The sequence below is a fragment of the Mastigoproctus giganteus genome, chromosome 3 (genome assembly GCF_048544385.1).
Source record: "Mastigoproctus giganteus isolate SK-2022 chromosome 3, ASM4854438v1, whole genome shotgun sequence".
Lineage (NCBI taxonomy): Eukaryota > Metazoa > Arthropoda > Arachnida > Uropygi > Thelyphonidae > Mastigoproctus > Mastigoproctus giganteus.
Window position 1 is genome coordinate 224,403,210 of NC_143577.1, and position 23,374 is coordinate 224,426,583.

The following is a 23,374-nucleotide window of genomic DNA, read 5'->3' on the forward strand; positions in this document are numbered from 1 at the left end:
GATGTGAAAGGAATCTCCTCTGTGGGAAGTAAATAATCTGATAAATGTTTGATTTTTTAAGTTAGGTTAGGTTTTGAAAAAGGCTTGTTGTAACTTACATTTTGGGCACTAATGTATTTAGGATAACTATAAATTTCATTTATAATTTATTTATTATTGTTTGCTATAGTGTTTTCATGGTGAAATATGCAATGAAAATTATATTTATACTGTATACATATTAGGTGTATACAAATGAATCACTTATTTCACTGTAAAAGTTTAAAAATAATAATACAAAAAGGGAAATAAATTATTTATCAATTTCTTTAATGATTTCAAACGTAAAAATACAGAAGTACACATTCCCATTGTTAAATTAGACCCATTTCACAGTTCTTGACAATAACAAATACAGTAAGCAGGCTTATTATGCGGTTGCAGTTGTTGCTATTCATTGGACATCTGTTGCGTTATTGACAAAATGCAGCTTCAAAATAAACACGGGCTCACTTCATCGGTAATAATCACACACTTGACAAGATCTCGATAACGTATGGAGACGAATGCGAAGCATTAGTATTGCAGTGCAGAAATAGTCTTGGTTAAGTGATACGGTCATAATTACAACTTGCCATTCTCGTCTACCATCTTTATGTTAGCAATAGCATGGCAGTGACGGTACAGCCCTTGGTGGAATGTACATCCTTTTTAGAGTTCCTATCATCACCATACGTGTCTCTGAGAGAGAGAGAGAGAGAGAGAGAGAGAAGCGGACACTGTCCGTTATAATTCAGCAAAGAACCAAAGTTGTAATTTGGGTACGAACCTTGGCAATTCCAAAGAGGTTATTGTCCATTTATTTGGTATCCGGATGAGACCTCTTCCAGCGGTTGAAACCTGCCAACCGTTAGTGTACGCGACACTGCTGCTGCTCCCGTCGGTTCTTTGTGGCTCTAAAAGCGCTCTCCTGTTTCACCGTCTACTCTTGCTGTCTATATATAGACGTCGACGTGTGTGACTTATGCTCCATTGCGCCGAATGAAGCTACACTGACATTCTGTAGCTGTGCTACCAGTTGGTACACTTGGAAAACATTCAGGTATGTTTTAAGTATGAAGACTGCTTACTCTTTAAACCCAATTCTGCATAATCCATTACAAAGTCGTGGGCTGAATGTGTAATGTACACATCAATGATAAAACATTCTAAATTACAACATCACAGCAACACAAATACAATACCGGTAGCAAAAATTTAAATCGGACGGTTTACTTTCTAAAATCTGTTAATACTTCCAGCAGATAAAAAACAGTATGACTACCATGCTTATAACATAATTCTATCTTCGTGGATCTCCCAGAGAATACAGCGACTCGATCTCTGACAACACTGTGATTAGAAATAGCAGCTAAGAGCTGCTGCTGCCCTCCTCCAGGGCCTGCTGACATTTTGTTACAAAAAAATGTAACAGTAGCACACTTGTAACCCTCTTGAATCTCTAAAAGATCTGTTCGTTGTCATCAGACCCTCAGAATTGTGAAGAAATCTTATTACCTAAAGTAAACGGACTTCGCATTTCACTCACTTTCTTTAAAAGCATTGCAAGCATCCGTGGCCCGACGTAGGACTGCTTCCGTGCTTTCAACTTCTTCTGCCAAAGAGGATGTTATGTCAGTATTGTCATCCCCATATTTATTGGGCGGATTTACTGTTCTGTGCATTGATTCCTCTGTAGTTGTCTCATCAATCTCATCAAGACATGTTACTGAAGAATACAATCGTGGATTGCTAGTAAAGTTCGATGATCGAGGTTTGTATGAGTGTCTCCTTTCCATAATTTCTAGATGATCCAGATCTTGATATGACATGTCAACTTGAGGGTGGTACCGAGGTATTTTTAGGTGCTCTTCCTTTGCAATGCCATTGCTAGTGCACATCGAAGGATCCACAAAATGTCCTCTGCGCTGACGCATATCTGTCATATCTACAAGTTCTTGAGACTTTCTTCTTTGAGTTCTCGGTAGGGTTGCTGTTGAGTCGATAGTTCTCCATTGATCAGTAGAGTAGCGCTTATAAGATGGATTGTACAGTTCTGAATGAGATGGATCACCGTGAATTGGCCGCGTGGTATCACGAAATGAATTGAATTGGCGAGATGGCATTGAAACTCCTTTAGATAAAGATTTTCGGTGAAGTAGCCATTTTTCTTCTTTGTCAATATCGACAATTCTGTTAGCGGTGGTTCTCGGTTCTGAGAGATCAATATCTTTGAAGGTTGACTTTTTTCTCCATGATAACCGGGTGTCATTAAACCGTGGAAAGAAACTTTTTCTCCAAATTCGTTCGCTCACCGATTCTTCTGACTCGTCATCCCTTTCTCTCGCCTTTGTTTCTTTCTTGTATTCACATTTATCACCATCTCCAAATGATTGCGCTCTTGTTGTTTGAAAAGCATATATACTTCTTCTTAGCCTTTCCTCATCCAAAGATTTCCTCTGACATTTGTCCTTGAGTGATTTAATTCTCTCTGCTAATCTGTCTATAGCTGCCGTAGGATCTTCTTTATCTGTACGACTGTTCTCATAAGAATTAACTTCATTGTCAGCTTTTCCTGCTGGATTCTGATGATCGTTCACAATCTCATCTTCGTTTGTTTCTGATTTTTTTGAGCATTCCTCTGGATTTTCTCCTTTAGAGTTATTTTCTTGGGGAATTTCTGTCGATGTTGAAAGGTGAACAGAACTGGGAGGTTGCTTCTTAAATACTTCTTCATCTCCAGGATAAAATCTTTGATTCATGACACTTCTATATCCATGAGACTGCAAAGCTTCTAAAAGACTATCGTCTGGTAAATTTTCGGTCTTCGACAAAGTTCTTTCTTGTTGTTCCCATGTGCTCATGGGACACTGGGAATAATAAACTGGTCGCGGTGTCGATGACGCAAATGATACTCTTCTCTTTGGTCCCGTAGATTCAAGATTTCCGGTGGAAGCTACCTTATTCATTCTCCATGCATCTGTTCCAAGATTTGTCATCTCAGATACATTCAGACTGCTGCCAACTGACTTTGAATATCTTGAAGGTTCCCTTAAACGTAAATATTGAGGCAAGTACGCGGTACAGGGCTTACTTCGATATGTTCTTGGTAGTGATTCAGGGTTATAATTAACGTTCATTTCTGATGTTGCTTTATGCATTGGTTTGTATTTGTGTAGTTCGTCTGAGCCCCAAGAATCTTGGTACTCAACACTATCTTGAGAACTACTGTCGTACATCACCGCCTGATTAACATCATCTTCTGGGTTTAGGGTTGTTTGGTTAACATTTCGGTCATATCCAACAAGTTCACATGGTTTAAGAATTCCGTACATAGATGATCTGCGATAGTCCTGTTTTGTAGCAAACTGATTGTGATGGTGCTTTCCAGAATTGGTTTTAGAACCGACAGTTCCACCGTCTCCTGACCGTTGGAAATAAGTTGCAGCGAAATCTTCATGTTTTGTACACTTACCCTCTCTATAAGAATTCCTTCTTGAAATTAAAGCAGAAGGAGAATAACTACCTGGAACAATGCCTTTGTAGTAATTATTCGATCTCAGAGTTCCATATAAAGATACATCAGATCCTTCCTCGCCATAGATACCCGAATCCCACTGATAAAGATCAGCAAGACTTCTGTGTCTTCCACCTTGGTGAATGTGACCTTTGTTCAATGGAAATTCTTCATAAGAAGGCCAGTCTTCAAAGAATTCTTGAGAGGGTTGATCGAAATCTGAAAGCTGCCTCGTCGGTGAATTCTTGTACTCTGTCGGATCTGCCCGTTTGTCCTCTTTACTGAGAGAACGAGTTAATGTTCTTACACTACCGCTATGAGCAGGATTTCTAGCATCCTGACTAAGTGATCTCATAAAAGATGATCTCAAAGTTGCATTCTTAAGAGCTCTTAAATGAATGTCCAAGTCCTCATCAGTGGATTTCAAGAATTGCCACAGCCCTTCGGAACCACAGAAAGCAAGGGGGGAGTTATCAAAAAGAAGGTCAAGATCGTCGTCGTTGTCCGATGAATCCTTGTCTGTAGAGTGACTGTGCCACAAGTCAGCTCGATACCAGTCTTCTGCTCTTTGGCCACGACTAGCTCTACTTGTTCGCTTAGATGCCTCCTTTCCTCTGTGTTTTTGATGGCAATGGTGGCCGGTACTTTTTTTTTGTTCAGATTTTACGCAAGACTCTGGTTCTCCTGGCCAGTTATCGAATATTTCATCAGGAATATCGTTGGATCCAGAAGAACTCTGACTATCTGACTGTTTCAGTTTTGATAAGTCATAAAGTGCATTTTTCTCATTGTTTGCTGCTTCGTTTCTGACAGTATCTTGTAATAAAGGTTTGTGTTTTCTTTCTGACTTCAACTTTCCCTTCATACCAGTAATAGTCTCTGTGTGGTACACTGCCGTTCCATCTCTGGTGAATGTAATTTTTCTGCAGGAGCGAGATATAGGAGTTGGTCCAGAGTATTCAGATAATTCTTTAGAAATGGTAGAGTTGTGTGCCGACATTGATTTATCTTCTGATTCACCTTCTGGGGAAAGCCTTTTCATGTCTGTTCCATTGTCCTGTTTCCAGCTATTCATATCTGATTCCAAACTAGATGATAAGCTACCGTTTACAAATCCTTCGTCTGGAAGTTTTGGAAAGGTTTTTTCTTGCTTTCTTATCAAAGAAATATCTTCAGGTTTTTGCTCACTAGCTTTCTCATTTCGGTTATAATCATGACCTTCGTCTCTCTTAAGAGTTGCTTCAGACAATTCTAATTCTTTGTGATGACTGGAGGGAGCTCCATCCGGAGCAAGTTCAGGTGGAGTCCAATACCCGCTTTCAGAATCTAATGAATTTCGTTTTTCCATTTCATCATTGACGGGAGAGTTAGCATTGTTACTGCGTGAATCAAAATGCATTTCTTCATTTTCCTCCTTAGAAAAACTGTCCTCAAGAGTTTCTTTATTACTTCCAGGATTTAAATAATTTGAATTTTCTGTTGGATCGCTGCATATATTAGATGAAGCATCCTTAAAATTTTCTTCTTTTTTATCTTCCTCTATATTATTAAAAGTCGACATGGAAGGAGGTGGCGGTTCTGGAGAACCAAAATGCCTGTCCGCTTTCTGAGTTTCACTATTTTCAGCGAACGTTTTGTTATCAGTTGTCTTTACATCTTCAAGCTTCTCTGAATGCTTTGGTTCTTCATCTTGTTGGATGTTGCTCGGTGGGGGTTCAGAGAGAGGAGACGTCTCTGTTATAATTTTTTGTTCTTCAGGACTCGAAATTTGTTCTTCAATCTTTGTAATTTGTTCGGTTTCACTGATTTCTTTTGTAGGCATATCAAGTATATCATCTTTTGCATCCTCGTTGCAATCTTTGTTTTCCGGCAACTTCGAAATAAGACTTTCATCAAGCGAATGTTGAGCTGCAAGTGGAGGATTTTGTATCTTTTTAAAGACTGGCCTGGCATCTGATTGTCTGCGAGGTGGTATTATGACTTTTTCCTTTTCTATTTTTATTTGTAGAGCTTTTTTAGTATCTGACACGCTTCTAATTGGAATTATGGGAATGGCAACCTTTTTATCGGGAGTCGTTTTGGGCGATTCAGAGGAAGGATTTGACTCCAAAAATTTTGGAATCTGAATTTTTCCTGGTCGACGCTTTGGAGGATTTGGCGGCTTCTTTGGCTCTGAAAACATTTCCTCGATAGATGCTTGTCTTGTTCTGCTAAGAGACCGCCTCTTTGGCCTTGCCTGCCTGCTTGAATCATCTGTTTCCTGAGCTTCGCTTTTGTCAACGTTTGCTTCTGGATACTTCTGCTCTTCTTTTGTACTAAACGTTACTACTTCCGTTTTGGGTTGACTTTCCAATTCATTTAGTTTACTCTTCTGGTCGTTTTTGACGTCTTCTTCCTTACTCTGCACCTCACTAGATGAATAATTAGTTAAGATGTTAGATTCTATTTTAGATGTTACAGGTGAGGATTCGCACAGCTGTTTAGCGCTCTTATCAAAGTCATTTGAACCACTGACCTCTGGGGAATTTGAGTGATCTACTGAAGATTTAGTGTTTGGTTGATTTGCCTCTGATTTCAAATTTCTATGATCCCTTTCAGTCCCTAAATGGTCTGGGACGGATAAAACTTTGAAACCTTTTCCAGTATGCTCACCTTCAGGTTTGGAGGCGATAATTGTATGTGTCGTTTCAGCATGCGACGCTTTTGCTACCAAAACATCGTCCATGATAGTATTATGTGAAATTTGCTGTTCAGCATTACATTCCAATGATTCAGCTAAATTTTCTAAATGTTCTTGAGTGTTACCTGAATTGTTTTTCTCAGCTTCCTTAAGTTCGGATTTTGTGACAGTTTGTGAAAATTCTTTGGTCCCAAAGTTTGAATTATTTGTTTGGTTCTTTGTTTCAAGTTCCGGTTTCAATTTTTTCTCTACCGTTGGAGGAGGTGTTTTCAGCGATGCCACACTGCCAGTTGTGCTTTCTTTCCCGCTAATCAAAATACTGTGATCCGCTTTTCTTGTAATTGTTGACGGGCTAACAGTAGATGACGTAATTGAGCTTCTGTTCACTGTATGTGAGTCTTCTGTTCGCCGAAGATCTTTTTTGATATTCGACGTATTTACTTTAACTGTCTTATCCACGGTTGCTTCATCGAAATGAGAGGAAAATTTGAACGATCCCTTAGAGGTTGGAGAAACACATTTTTCTTTGTTTTCAGTAGTCCTTTTTGTTCGGAGCAGTGGAGTGCTGCTGATTACATCAAATATGGGCACAACAAAGCATGGCTGAGGGGAAGGAACAGGCGGGGATTCGGTTAAACTATTCAGTCTAGCAGACCTGGTGGGTGTTTTTTGTGGATTTTTGTCATCCTCGCAAATGTCCTGAGAGTCATTCATCGCAGAAGTTATTGAGGATATTGCGCTCGTTATCCTTTGAATGTTTGAATCTACTTTCTTTCCTTGGTTGGATGTCGGTAGAGCTGGCTTAAATTGATTCGAAATACTTTCACGATGACAGGTTTTCATTTTCATCACATTGTCGTTGTTTACAATTTGTTGCCTAATATTGGATTCTACTTTTGAAATAACATTTTCATTGTTTGCTTTGGTTTCTTTTAAGTTCATGTCTATTTCTCCAATGAGGTCGTCCATCAGTTTTGTCACTTCACATATGACTCCAGATAACACTTCTCTTTCACTTTTCATCTGTGGCCCTTCAGTGTCTACTTGTGAACTAACCTCTTGTGCCTTCCGATCTGGATCTGAACTACAGCTTGTGGTAGAAGTTTCACTCCTCTCATGGGAGAGGTAGGGTAAATGGTCAATTTTTTGACTCTGACTGTATTCTCCTCCACTTTCTTGTAGGGTTGTTTTCGTGTTGAATTTCTGTGAAGCAACGTCGCATGGCAACACATTTTTCGACAGAGAAGAAGAAAGAGTTGCAGACTTGGAAGAAGGCATTTGGAAAACTTTTGCAACTTGGGTATGACTTTTTAAATCACTTTGCGATACAGTGGAAGAAGGCGGCGACAGGGCCACAAGAAGATCTAGACGTACAGGACTTAGGTTAGCCATATCCTCGGCGACCTGAAGAAGGGAATGCTCGTATCCACGATTTACCCACTTATCGGTGCAAACATCAACAATGGTGGCACGCTTTGCAGCATTTACAGTGAGGAGATGGTTAATGAGCCCAGATGCCTCTGAAAAATGATTAAGATTTACTTTAATAATTGTGCATAATTGATTTAAATGATATATACAAAAACTAGAATAAAATAGAATAAGAGGTTAGATCATAAAGTAATGAGACTAATTTTGTACTAGACATACCTTCAATTGGAATACATCATTGAACTTTTATATTCTTTAAAATAGCTCCAAGTGAAGTTATGCACGATGCTGTCACACTTTGAAAACATTCCTAGAACTCCTTTTTTGAATCACCTATCACATTTCTTTTAATTTTATCAAGCATAATAGAAAACTTTTTACTTTCACTGAGTTTTCAACTGAGAAAAGAAAAAGAAGTTGCGAGGGTGTGGAACAAAATATGGTGATTGATACGTGCATAATCTCATTCTTCGTCAAAAACTGTTTTCATAGGAAGGAATTATTAGGGGTTTAAAAAGGCTTACCAGATTAAAAAAAAAATAATAAAAAAAACGAGATACTTATGCCGAACCGGCAACGCAACATGGGAGACTATCGCAGGTGATTCTGTGCATTAACTTATTGCTATTATGTATTACAAACTAGTGTCTGTTAGGAACAGATGATGAATTAGTAAACATTATTTTATTATGATTGATTTTTTTAAATACTGTAATTTTAACTAGAAACTTTATCCAAAATTTTATAAGTAATATCTTACTTATAAAACAAACATTACAGATATAGGAGATTAAGTGCTTTAGTCTGAACAGTGTCAACGATTATTTTCTGTTGTGCGGTCAACTTGACCAACATGTAGTAAAATTGAAAAAAAAAAAAAAAAAAAAAAAAGAAGAAAAAGAAAAAAAAAAGAAGAAAAAGAAAAAAAAAAGAAGAAAAAAAAGTTCTACTTACGAAATGCGTGTGTAACAAAATTTTCATATGATAAATAAAACAGCATTCTCGGATAAAAACGAGACAATCTGGCGTCCCTTTTTGATCAGACCTCGCTCAAAGGCAGCAGGATCCTAATAAAAACGCAGGTCTGGTAACTCTAGGTTAAGATTCCACTTCCATTTCCATTGAAAAAGAATTGCTTAAACTGTACCCAGACTGAAATCGAAAACTGTTGGAGATGAATTCCAACGGAAAAAATTTAGAATTTTACACCTCTGTAATTAGCAACAAAATAATCCACCTCTTGCATGAATATTTCTAGTCGACGATGATGCATGTCAGAACATTTATCTTTAAATAATGTGCTCCATCATTTTTCGTAGAAACTGCGCAATACAATCAGTCTCTTACTTTATGATCACATCTTTTTAGTAATTAATTACAAATGGGTATATTTTAAATAACATCAATATCAAAATGGATATCATCACAATTATGAAAGATTTTAACTAATGACATTCTTAGTAGTAGTACACTCACTGAAAAAATTTGTACAGGATGTTCCCTCTCTACCTTGAGTTTGTTTGATTTTTGTCATAGTAACTACACTGCTTTACAAAATTAATAGAACACATAGGAAACGTCACATAACTCGTGCGGTTTGCTATGAAGCTGGACAAAATTTGGTATGATGGTGTACCATAGAATAAAAATGAAATGAAGAGACAGCGAGAAACTTCGGACAGGTATAAGGGACATTTATATGGGTTGTACAAGGATTACGAAAAAGGTCACGTAAAGAAGTTGATACAAGGTGCTCAAAAATATGGTCACATGACAGTACGGCGTATGATCCCCTCCAACGGCTAAACTTCCCTGACAGCGGTGAGTCATGTTCGATATAAGGGTGTCTGTAAGATTCTGTGGCAACAAATCCCATTCTTCCACAAGCGCAGAGAGCTCATCAAGTGACCGAGGCTGTCGGCATGAAATATAACACCCAAGGGCATCCAACACATGTTCGATCGGATTTAACTCTGTTATTGTGCTGGCCACAACAGTCGTTGGATATTTTCAGTTTCAAGGTATTCCTCCACAACTTGAGCTTTGTGTGTAGTAGCGTTGTTGTGCATGAAAAGAAAATCTGGGCCAACCGCACCCCTAAAAAAGTTGCACATAGGGTTCGACGATCTGTTCTCAGTACTTCTACGCACTTACTGTACACCCTTACAAAAACATGAAGAGGGGTGTGGCCGTTGATCATCATTCCACCCCACAGGAGAACACCGTTTCCACCGTAAGTATCCCTTTCTCTGATGTTGGAGGGATGGTACCGCATTCCTCGTTGTCTCGATTTCTACTGGATACTCGGAATTCGCATTCCGGATATATACTGTATTCGCCTTCGGCGACGCTGTTCACAATAAAAGATTCATGAAAAACATTTTGTTCTGTTAATTTTGTCGAGTAGTGTATGTTCATGAAGCGTTCAGTGTAGTGTCTAAAACTGCGTATATTATATGGTTGCATTACCTATTTTCTGGATGAAAAAGCAGAGTTTCTGGGAGAAACAACCATGCAACCTCGTCAGAGACCGGCTAAGTTGGCTGCGATGTGTAATTTACCTTGTTTCATCCATCATTACACATCAGCCAGGATACAGGTGCGACCTAAATGACGACATCTACCAAGATAGCAATTCCAGGTACCAAGGTATTACCTTCTGTGCATAGTGTATAGTGTTATTTGTAATGCGACTCCGGGGGGTTTCCCCAACTCCACGTTTAACTCTGTGATGAATACAATCATTGTTAAAGGCCAGATATTGTAGGTTAGTACCTTCTGTGTAATATGAACTACACTGTTGTTATAGGGTTTTAGGCGAATATGGTGTTATTTACAAGCAACTTAGGCAATGTTGTGCCGTATATATTATTTTGTAAATTGCGTGTGTTTTGTGGTCGATCTATTTGCTTTGCTGGACGAAAAACCAGAGTTTCAGGGGAAAAACAAATAAGACTACCTTCGCCCGAGATCGACAAACTCAGCCAGAATTCAGATGTTTTCCACCAGGTGTGGAGAGAATGGTGATTATATCAACTTTAAACTCGCGACAGCTAACCACACTAATATGAAACTTTACAATAAATAAATAATACAAATTCACTGTTACATAAAAATTTACTTTATAGTCAATTTGTAGATATTTCATTTATTTATTTTTTTTTTTTTTTTTTAGAAGAAGAATTTTTGGCACCACATCAGTGTGTTTGGTGACGTGGATAATTTATCCAGCCTGCTTGGCTTTTTTCACAGACACATCCAAATTTAAGAGTTTTTTTTTTTTTTTAATTCTTGTTCTTTAAATGTTTATATACACCGATTAGCCAAAACATTATGACCAGCAAGTCGTTATGCAAATCTAAGCAATTGCAGGTGAACTGCAGCGCGTGCGCGGATCGGGACACGGTATAAAAAACACCTGATACTTAACTCCCTTAATCAGGTTACTCTTGTTCTGCAGATAGGAAAGGCAGCGGACTTAAGCGAGTTTGACAAAGGCCAAATTGTAATGGCCAGACAACTGTGTCAGAGCATATCCGAAACGGCGCGGCTGGTGGGATGCTCACGGACGGCCGTGTTAATACCTACCAAAAGTGGTCCGAGGAGGGGAAACCCACAAACCACCGCCGAGGTGTTGGACCACCACGGCTCATCGATGCTCGAGGTGAGCGAAGGCTCTCCCGGATGGTACGTGGCAACAGAAAGGCGACTGTGGCGCAACTCGCCGGTAATTGAAATGCTGGTGATGGGAGTAATGTGTCACAACACTCGAACCCTGCTGAAAGTGTACATCGAACCCTACTGAAAATGGGGCTGCATAGCCACAGCCCGCTTCCAGTGCCCTTGCTAACCATGGTTCACCGGCGACAGCGCCGACAATGGGCACGAGAGCATCGAAACTGGATCTTGAGTGATTGAAAGAAGGTCGTCTGGTCCGATGAATCACGTTTCCTGTTGCACTATGTGGACGGCCGGGTACGTGTGCGTCGTTTACCTGGGGAAGTGATGGCGTCTGGGTGCACCGTGGGACGAAAACAAGCCAGTGATGGCAGTGTCATGCTTTGGGCGATGTTCTGCTGGGACACCCTGGGTCCAATTATCCATGTACCGGGCATTCTGACGTCTACCACCTATGCTCTGCCCAAGCCTGAAGGCTTGGGCAAAGCATAACAAACTAAAGATATCGCGGAGAAAACCAATTCGATCCTACTAAAAGGTACCCATGAGCGAGAAGACCACCCCAAATCGAGGTCTACGGTGTTGCAGTCAAACTAAAAACAGAGCTTAAATATCTAGGTTTGATCTTAGATAAAAACCTGTCCTTCACCCCTCATCTAGACCAACTTAGGATTAAGAACAGGAATTATGCTGCCCAAGTCTCAAGAGTTACCCAGAAGGACTGGGGCCTGAAGAAGAGAACGCTCACCCTCTTTTATACGGCAGTTTTCATCCCAGTTATCGGCTATGCCTCTGGACTCTGGTACAAGAAGACCAATACTGTTGTAAACAGAACATGCCTAGGAACTATCAAACGCTGTCTTCTCCTTCTGTCCTCGAGTGTCTATCGCACTGTCCACACCCATGCACTCCAGGTCCTCACTGGATCCCTTCCCCTGGACCTGGAGATTGTTCATCATGGGTTGCTCTACCATTTGGCCAAAAGAAGAGCAGTTACCTGCGCCGGTTTGACCACTGACCCAGCAAATAATAGAAACACTGAAAAGAAGAGACTTAATGAACACCTAACAGACACCTGGCAAGAAAGATGGCAGACCTCAACTAAAGGCGCTATCACCAAAAGATTCCTCCCGGATGTCAGGGCCTCTTACCCCCTCACACCTGGCTGCTTTTCACCGGAACTCTCTGCTACCTATCTCCTCACTGGACATGGTTCCTTCCAGAAAAAACTACATGACTTCGGAATTACAGACTCACCCCGCTGCCACTGGCGAGAGGATCAGACGTGGGAGCACTTTTCTCACAGCTCTGAAATCTACGAGGACTTAAGGAGGATCCAATAACGAAACTACACTTCAACTACCAAAACCAAGAACACTTTACCATACAGAAAGAAGAAACTTGCCGAGCCCTCACTCAATTTGCAATGGACCTGTTCACCAGGCAGAAAGCGCTACCACCACCATAGTATCCGAATCAATAGGTCAAAACAACCATGGCTGCTAGTTGTTGCTGGGCTTCACTGAACCTTGGATGCTAACGCCTTGGACCAAACTTACACAAGACTTGACCAACAAATCATCCGGAGTACAGAACCCAACTTGATCCCTCACATTTCGAGCAGTCGACTGGTCTCCCAACTTGGATGGGACAACACAAGCGGTGCAATCAAAGACAGGGTCCTCACATATCTTGACAGATTCCTCATCATTAACTCTTGGAACAACTTCTCCCCACTGGATGTGACACATCTCATAAAGAAGAGACCTAACATGACCCATCCACCATAGCAGCACTCACGCACCTCGAGCCTCCACTCTGATTTCCACCAAGCTGTCAGCTGCTACTGACTGGTTGTGCTGGCTGTACCTACCCTGCACTTGCGGGATATCTCTCTTTTTTTTTTTCTTTTTTTTTTGCGTGGGGGGGATGGTTTTTATCCCGCCCATCACCCCACTCTTCCCTCAGGGGAAGCATTGGGCGTGCCACATTCTCTGCATGGGCCATCTTCCCTGTAGGCCTCTTCCTTCTGTTTCCTACCCTCCAGTCTTCTGCCATCCCCCTCACTTTTCTCTTACACAACGGTTTTTTGTGGGGGGATTTCGTCCCCCTGCCACCCCACTCTTTTCTCTGGTGAGGCATTGGGCATGCCACACTGTCTGCAGGGGCCACCTTCCCTGTCGGCCCCTTCCTTCTGTTTCCTACCCTCCAGTCTTCTGCCGCCCCCCCCCCTCACTTTTCTCTTACACAACGGTGGTTTTTTTTCTCATGCGCCACAGGCCTAAATCTAAATACATCAAAATTATTGCCCGACCTATTAGGCCCTAGAAAAAGTTATCAGCGAACAGCCCTACGCTCTGTTAAAATTACAACCGTTGCTCAAGAAACAGCGATCATCTCATTCTCAAATCTGGTCCTAGCCACTGAAATCCCAGGAAAGAACGAAGGGCACAACACAATATACTGCACATGACCCCACACACCTTCAAATCTCTGGCCGGACACAATGTACTCCGCGGAGATGGGAGAAATCCCAGGAGCCGTTAGACACCAACATACCTTACACCTTACCTAAACATCATTGCTGACCAGGTACACCCTTTCATGGCAACGGTCTTCCTCTCTGGCGGTGCCGTCTCTCAGCAGGATAATGCATCATGCCACACCGCCCGGATTGTTCGAGACTGGTTCGCGGAACATGAGGAAGACTTCCAGGTACTGCCCTGGCCTCCAAATTTCCCAGACTCAATCCCATCGAGCATCTGTGGTTTATGTTGGAACAGCAACTCCTTTCTGCGGCGTCTGAACCACGGATCTTACAGGAGTTAAAGGATCTAGTGGTTACGTGTTGATACCAGATACCACAAGACGCATTTAGAAGTCTTGTAGCGTCCCTACCTCGACGGGTACGAACTGTTTTGGCTGTACGTGGAGGACCAACATCGTATAGGGGTAGGTGGTCATGATGTTTTGGCTCATCGGTGTATAATTCCTCGTTTTAATTTTCCATAAACAAAGATTTTCCTGTACATTTCGATGAACCCTATAAAAAATACGTCGGACCTTTCAACAGCAAGACACAACCAGAGACAGAGCATGAACTGCACGTTAGCTGTAAGTTATTTTCGTAACAATCTCTTTTAACAATTTTTTTAGTGTTTGACGAAAATACAGAATTTAGCAATTATTTTAAAGCTTGTACAACAGCGCAATATGGCCTAAGCAGCCCTTGCGCTAAAAATAACAACAACAGCATGTATAATACATAATTGTAAATAATAAATGCACATTACTATAATTTTCTCTTATTATACTTTTTTCCTGCTTCTCTTTTATACTGTAATAGCAATAGTAATAGTAATAGTCATATAGTGCGAGGAAGCCACAAGCTTTTGCTGCACTGGCTGGGAAAAAAAAGTAGTTAAGAAAATACAAATTATTTGCTTCCCCCTCATATAGGAAACTATCCAGTTGACCTTTGCTTTTATTTAAACTATCAGCCTCAACTACCTGCGAAGCTGACAGGTATTTGAGGCTGACAGTCTGTAGATAGAGCGCATTTAAAATCAGTTATCCGAACCAACTACTTCTTTTTGGATTTCTCTGTTGTATCAATTGTTGTCCTTGACCTAACTTTTTTTTTTTGTTACATTTTAATTTTGTTCCTCCACTCTTTTCTGTCCTCCCAGTCCCCATTCTTCAATGACCTCTTTTCCATAGCCGCCCTCACCCCCTCCATCCATATGCTTCTAGGTCTTTCTCTCTTTTTCCTTCTAGGGGATATCCATTTCATCGTTTTTTTGGTAGTCTCTCTTTCCCCATTCTTATAACATGTCTATACCATTCTAGTATTTTCTGTTCTATTCTGTCTATGGTGTTTTTTTGAACGTCCATTGCTTTTCTTATATCTTCTTTCCTGACTCTTTCCAATTTAGATCTTTGGGCTGATCTTCTCCAAAAATGCATCTCGACAGCTAGTAATTTCTTCTTTTGCCTTTCCTTTATAGTCCAAGCCTCAGATCCATATAGCAGGATACTCTGGAAAATTGCATTATATATTAATCGTTTGGTTTTTGAAAGAATATTATTGCTACATAATACTGAGTTCAACATTCCCAAGACCTTTCTTCCCTCATTAATTCTTCTTGCAATCTCATCTTCAGATGAGCCATCCATCCATAGCTCTTAGTAGGAGCAATATGGCCTTAGCTGCTAATGCTCCTAAAAACCAAATAACAAACAAACAAACAATAGCTCTTAGATATTTAAACTGCTTCATATTCTTTATTGGTGTGGTGTTCCATTTAACTGACTATCTGAAATCCTCTAGATTCTAACTGTTTCTGGTAACCGGGAGTCTTACTGTACGACAATGTTTTATTATGCACCCAGTGGGGTTGCGGCACAGTCCCGATTTACATGCAAATGGTGTCCTGCTTTATGTTAAGCGAGACAGCGAAACTTTCGCTTTCAACTTTTATTGATCAGTTTAATTTGATGAAATTAACTAGTTATTTCTATCAGTCCACATTCTAATGCCATGACTGAACAAATATTTGGTTTAATAAAGAACGTATAGCGAAGTAAAAGAAACAGATTGACTCTAATTACGTTGCAGGTGGAATTAATGGTGAAACAGTTTGATTTTACTTGTACACAGTTCAAGAAATATCTGAACACACTTATGGGGAAACAAAAACTACTCAAAATATGAAATCAAACAGTGATTTGTAGTCCAATATATAGATTTTTTATGTTTTATATTTGTATAAATTAAGTATAAATAAATCGGTTGATTACAACGCATTAATAGATACTTTGACACACACCTAATTTTTATATACTGTATTTTAATTTCAAATATTATCGCGATTCATTCCATCAGTGTGTTTTTATTGTGTGCTTTCATTGGTTAATTTCATTGTTATATTATGCTTTTATAAAAGACCAAAAATATAAATTATAAAAATATATAAAAACATCAAAAATAAATAAATTCAAATTTCTACTGTAATATGTTGTGACGTCATTGTTCGGCTTTTTAATGTATAATGCATAATTGTCCCGCTATATATATAAAATTTAAATACTGCTTCTTGTAATTTTTATATTTTGAATTTACTTTCAATTAAGTATTTTAGAGTACCACTTGAGGGAAAAATTGTCAAAATAAAGTGATCTAGTAAATATGCTAAGTTAAATATGTCGGCTTATAATAAATGAATTCAGTTGTAGATTCTCCGTTGTATTTGATTAATTTCAGGAATGGAAAAATTCTGGAATATTACCAAAATTGTGTGTTGTATAGGAGACAATGCACATTTTGAAATAAATAAGAAAAGCATCTGTTCTATATAAGAAGTTCCTAAGTGATATCAACTTCCCTGAAATTGATCTGGCAGTTTATTCAGAAGTAAACTTTTCTTAGATCTCAAGAAATTTGCCAGTTATTATCCTCTCTTTACAGAATATTTTTTTTTTTCTTACCCTTTTATCTCTGGGGTTAGTTTGATTATCAAACTGGCACAGTAAAATTGCCCGCTTCTTCTTTTTATAATAATAATTATCCTGTACAAATTGGAAAGGCAAGCAGTATGCATTAATTCCAAACGTGTGATTTAAAAATTAACGAACAAAAAATATCGATAGCAGAGCGTGGTTTCGATCCACGGACCTCTGGGTTATGGGCCCAGCACGCTTCCACTGCGCCACTCTGCTACACTTAGCACTAACCTTTATGTTAGAGCTTTTCAATATATCTTGCGTTCTCTACATATGTGGATCGGTCGATTGGTTGATAATGTTTTCTTGCCTTGTCAAATGATAATACATTATAAACCCAGTTTTTGTTGTTGTCTGGAAAAACACATGTGCCTCTTTTACCTAAAACTGATATTTTAACTGCTTCTCCGCCCATCACACTTCCCCTTTGTTTATTTTAAACTATTTTATAGATCAAATGAAAACGATAAAGTGCGTGCATTTTTAAATTTTATAAAGAATTCCGTTCACTTAAATTGATTTTTCAGATGGAAATCAATTATGGATCCGTAAAATGCATATTATCTCTTTTTAGCACAGTTTGAATTCTGATCAACAGTCATTACCAAAAATTGTAGTGATCACTCTGAAGAGTTAAGAAATTCCTAATTGCCAGTGTGTTACCACACATTGTAATACACAAGAACAAATACTGTATAACATTTTCCCTATGCCGTTTAATCTTACTCTCCTAATCCCAGAGCGTTAATTTTGTTTTTCAAACCCTAGATCATTTAAACTAGAACCGAAAACACCACAGTGAATTATTATTATAGAGTATATTTTGAATGCTGTAGTGTCAGAGGCGTTTTAAGAACTCTCGGGCCCCCGGAGAATTTCCAAATGTGGTCCCTATTCAGTTTAAATTTTGTTTTAATTTTTTTCTGGGTCTCTCTTAGTCGCATTCCTAACCCTAAGTGGGGGCCACCAGTAGGCCGAGGCCCCTGGCGTCCGCCGGGTGCGCCCATGCGTTAAAACAGCCCAGTGTGATGTAATTTTTGATATGACAGACTACTGTTACAAGCCTGATAATGAAATAATGTACAGTAGGGAATAAATATATTAACTTATAATTAGGATAGAGCACAAGCAATTTAAAGTAGAAAACAATATTAACGTTGTATGCTATATCTTAATACTATTTGCCGAGAAAATTGATGGTGTATTCATCGGTGACATAAATCTCTTCTTTTGTGCTAGTGGTCCTTTTTTTTTTTTTTTTTTTTTAAACTCCCTCAAGTAATAATAAATAACTGGAACAGTGTACTATATTCTAATGAATGCATGCATCAAGATGGAAATTTTATTGAACCTGTACTTTCATGTGGATTTTTTTATTTTTGGTTACTGTTCACTTCAGTCATAGTTTATTCTTACTTTGAATGGTTTATCATTTTAATTTTACCACTGATGAAAGAGAAACAGAATTATTTATATAAAGGACGTCGTAGCCTAGTGGTCAGGCGCGCAGGTGTATAAGTACACTTGCCTTGAGTGACCGGGGTTCAAGCCCGTGACTGCTGAGTACGGTGCTGTTTCTTATATTATGTCTATCTTGGAGTTGCAATACTGTAATAGGCATACGAAGTGTATTATGCGATCATTGGTTGCTAAATGTCGACAATGCGGACCGGAAATAACTCTCTATAAAGGCCTGGGAGATATAATCACAATGCAGCAAATATTGAGAGCGGTACTCGTATACAGCCTACGTACACCTGCGTGAGACAGACGTTAAAATAGAAAAAGAAAACGACTGTCAGCAATGTGCCACGTTCAGCAGACAGATCAGCGTTCATTCAGGAGACAGTTGCACTGCGGGGAATGATTCCGAACACACAAATAACTTTTCCCGACATTATGGCGACAGCAATGACGACAACCAAAGCTGCTTGGCAATTTGATTTGCCTTCCCCTCGTGTTCGTCTTTACTTCAAACTATTAGTATTTTGGGATTCTTGTCATTTTTCACCTTTGTCAATTAATTTCTTCGCGTCGTGTTTGACTTTTCGATGGCATAGTATCAAACGGTCGCTGTCAAAGGCTGCTTAAAAATATGTGCTGTATGACAGAGGTGGCCAAACTTCATGATACATAATAGGAACCGCATATCATAATTACCACGGATGTTCGACAGCCACAACAGACGTGATCTGGGTAGCCATAATTAATAATTTCAAAATACATTTATGTGAAGAATTTTTGTTACAGATTATACATGTTATATATTTATTTTTATTTATACATTCGTGTTATCGTTCATTTTTCTTTTTATTTAACACAATAATAATTGAACTACTTGCTGCTAAAGGCTTCTTGTGTTTGTATCTTGATCGTGAGGCTTTTGAAATCCGGTTGATAGTTCGTGAGTGCAGTGAGAATTTGATATGCCAGGGGTAATTTGTTAGCTGCGCACGGTGTTTCGATTTTATAAATTTGATTGTCGAGTACAGCGATAGCAGTGCGTCGTACTGAAAATTGAAATTTGTCGATATCCATCATTATTGAGAATGGGAATACTTCGATTCTGGAACAAGTTTCCAGAATCCGATTGCAGATTGATTATTTATGGTGCACTTATAGATCCTTATCCTTCTAAATTTCCAATAATTCTATTTCTCCAGCAGATGCTAGGTTCCCAATCCTGCTTCCTGGTGCTGTTTTAGGAAGCAGGCTTTGGGAATCGGTAAACCGTCATTAATTATATCAGACTTGAGGATTTCAAACTCAACTTTGAAATCCTCAAACTATTCTTATAATATACCTCGTTATTCTTCGGGTTTCGACCTTCTGCCTCAGTCTCAGGTTATTATCCATCAGAGGGAAAGTGATTACAGTTTTTTGTGGTCTAAACCATCCTTGATGCTGGAAATAGTTGGGGAGAGGGTTGAAAGGAAATCCAGAGCAGTGGTCTTGGTTTCTTGTAACCCTACTGACATTTTAATTACAATGACAAATTTTATACAGTATAACAAAGTATACAGTACAAATTCTCAAACAGTGTAACATTGTATCAATTAGTTTTTATACCGCAGTTTTACTTAATGGAAATTGTGGAGCAAAAAAAAAACAGCCACGAATCTTGATTGCGATAAAATGTTATAGTGTTAGACAAGTTTAGTTTGTTGCTACCAGATGTTGTAACGTGTTTCAATCAAGAGTTTATTCTTCGACTGCAGCATAATGAAGCACTTGATGTATCTAATAACATTTCTAACTGCCTTGCGAGTAGCGTAGTGTACATAATTATAGTCCTCCCACACCGGCTGGAAAAGGCCGGGGCTCGAATTCCATCATTGATTCCAAGAATTTTTATGGGTTTTGTCACGACCTGGCTGAGTTAATCCATCTCAAGCGAGAGCTGGACGGAATTATCGCCCGGAAACTCGGATTTTTCATCCAGCAAACAAGCAGATCGACCATAGAATACAGACATTATATACTAAACATCATAATAGCCTAGCCTTAGTTGCTTTTGTTAACACACACACACACACACACACACACACACTAACGACAATCTTCCTTCCCATGATTATTATGCAACTCAAAATTACACATAGGAGTATACCATACTCCTATGTGTAATGAAAACATCATGAAAACAGCCTGTCTTAAAACTCCGATTCTAACATCCGCAGAGAGGTAATTAGTATTCGGAAGGGACGACCGAAGCGTGCAAGACTGGATTCGGCACATACCACACCCGCAGATCTCGGCTCTAGGAGTGAGGAACTTGCGTTTAAACAAAATGAAAAAGAACTGGCTTCCGTTTGAAAATTTGCCGCAAGATTTATCAGAATCTAAAATTTCGAAAGGAATTCGAATCAAAATGAAAAAGGAGTTGTGTAAAAACAATTTAAATTAGATAATAAGAAGCGAAAGATACTTGTATTTCAGGCTTCCACTTAGTTACCCATTACACATTTCCTCCAGCGCTGAACCAATTAACTTATACCTCGAGAGAATATTTTTTTAAACTGATTTCTGAACTATTCATGCAGCAACCTGGAGAGAAATTACGTTCTCCGTCTGACCAAAGGTGAAAATCACTCGGTGCTAAGTCTAGTGAATATGGAGAGTGGGGTTCAGTTGAGTTGGGTTGAGTTATGTTGAGTTGAGTTCAGTTTGGAACTTGCATTCGAGGCTGTTCAGGTTGTGAAGCGTCAGTGTATTCTGTCTGTGCGTTTCCTATATTCCATCGGTTTTGGTATTACGCGAGAATCGCATATATGAAAACCACCAAACTGTAATTATGATAAACTGGCATATTAGTTTATCATTTTGCTTTTTTATTTCTGTTTTTCCCCCTAGATTGTTTTTAATTGCACAACCATTTTTCTCTCTTCTGCAGTTAAAATAAAATATTATTTTATTTTATCTGTTAAAATAAAATAAATAAATTTAAATAATTTCTTTATATAATAATAATAATATGTTAATAAATAAATAATAAATAAAATTAAAATAAGTTTAAACGTTAACATAAATATTATTTTAACTTCCCGTATGTGTATCCATATTTATTTTTATTTGTAGAAGTGTATGTTCACGGTCCGAGTTGCACATTTTCTCTTTTAAAAATAAATAACAACAGTAACAACAACAAAAACAAAAAAACTTACCCGATTTTTTCTTGGGCTCATAGTAATCTCCTTCAGATATTTGCCTAACTAGCCGTTTAAAATTGCTTCCGTCAAATGGCATTGCACCGTACACTAACGTGTAGATGAGAACTCCCAAACTCCAGCAGTCCACCTAAGATACAAATAAAATAACAATTTTTTTTTGTTTTGTTTTCTGCGTTATCTGCATTAAATTTGTTTATTATCATTTACATATCACATTATTCATTATTATAATCGATTTTTAATTTGATTTTGTTAAACCTTACAATTGTTCAAGAATTTAAAATAAGTGAAGCTGAGGTTATTAATTAAAAAGGAAATTTCAGTTGACTGATACATAATACGTTTCAAGAATGAAAAAAAGTAAAATAAAACTATCGTCGTCTTGCTCAATAAGGTTATAGTAGGTGCTAATCTTCCTGCCTGATAAATCAGAAATTGTAATATAAACCGCGAGGAATTGAAAGGCGTCATTAAAATATTTCCAAATGACACCTGGATGAAATTTATGCTGTATGGAGTAAATATGAATACTGTTGATATGTCTGTAAAAGGGCCATAAAAGCAGTTGATCACAGAAAGGCAGAAAGTTTGTACTTAGAATAAGATGTATATTATTAATACATCTTATTCTAAGTACACAGTAAACAGAGCCTCACTGAAAATTTATCCTGTATTTTCAGTGAGGATCTGTTATCAGAGCAGCAATTCCTTGATTATGAGAATTTGTGAAAGATGATGCAAAGGATTGAGGTGAATGTTTTGTCTGTAGTTAGTGGCATAGGTCGGAGAATGTACGTTTTAAGCGATTGTTGAGATCGCCGTTGGTATGTGTCGACAGTATGACAGGCGGTCAACACTTGTCAGCAAGTGTTAGAGCGGTTTCGCCACAATTAAACATTTCATGGCCATCTGCTTGCGAAGTGTCACGAAACGTAACGCAGCAGATATCCCACGAATCTACCATCTTATCCACAAAACGGACTCTCTAGTTTCTGCCCAGAATGGAGGAAAATGTTCTGTGGACCGAGAAGGCACATTTCCAGCTCAAGGGTAATACAGCAATACCTCGCTTAGCACTGCTTCAAACAGCACGGATTTCACTATAACATGGTTTTCAATTAAGTTTAAGTCGAAAATTTACTGTACATATTAAAACTCATTCAATAGCCTAGACACATACTCTATATATATGCTGCGTTGTCGTAGCCGGTCATATACGGTACATATATGCTGCGGTGTCAACTGTATTGTCTCATATGCGCATGTGACAATAGCTCCCCTCAGGCTGTCAACTGCAACATGCAGCAGTGTTCAGTATTCTTAATTTCATCCTGTTTTTGAGAAGACGTGACAGCTTTTCAAACTTTTCATTTCACATTTTTTTTACCCCGTTAAATACGATCGAAAATATATCTGCATCTTGGATAGAAATCATTGTCAACAACATGCATTCTTTTGGCAGCATGTTTTCCCCGTTTGGTAAATGATTTCACTGGTTTTGAATCGCAAGTTCAGACAACTGCTGAAGACATTGTGAAGATCTGAAAAGACTTGGGATTCGAAACTTTGGACACTGTAAATGTATGTGACTGCATTGACTCGCATGCAAGTGACTTAGATGGCGCAACTCTCCTTGAAATTGATGAGCAAACTGCATATGAAGAAGAGGAAAACAATTCTGGAGTGGCACCAAAAGTATTTTCAACAGAAGATTGAAGAAAGTTTTTCGGGGGGGGGGGTTGACATGGTCTGCGAGGCGATTATGAATGGAGATCCGAATGTTGAACATAGAATCAAGATACGGCAATGCAAATTTTATAAGATCGGATTCGATGCTACAAAGACTCGAACGCCAAGAAAAAGAAGGGACGACTTCAC

At 38.8% G+C, this 23,374-nt stretch overlaps 1 protein-coding gene across 3 annotated transcripts in view; it reads right to left on the reverse strand.

Moving 5' to 3' along the window:
- Nucleotides 1-349: 349 nt before the first annotated feature.
- LOC150088787 (uncharacterized) overlaps nucleotides 350-23,374 on the reverse strand; it is a 127,115-nt gene continuing 104,090 nt past the window's right edge. For all 3 annotated transcript variants that reach the window (XM_090369654.1, XM_090369655.1, XM_090369656.1), the window contains 2 exons: nucleotides 21,491-21,623; nucleotides 350-7,735 (listed from right to left, as the gene is read on the reverse strand). In XM_090369654.1, the coding sequence (XP_090225780.1) occupies nucleotides 1,560-7,735; nucleotides 21,491-21,623 (6,309 nt within the window). In that variant the 3' untranslated portion in view covers nucleotides 350-1,559. The remainder of the gene's footprint in view (nucleotides 7,736-21,490; nucleotides 21,624-23,374) is intronic.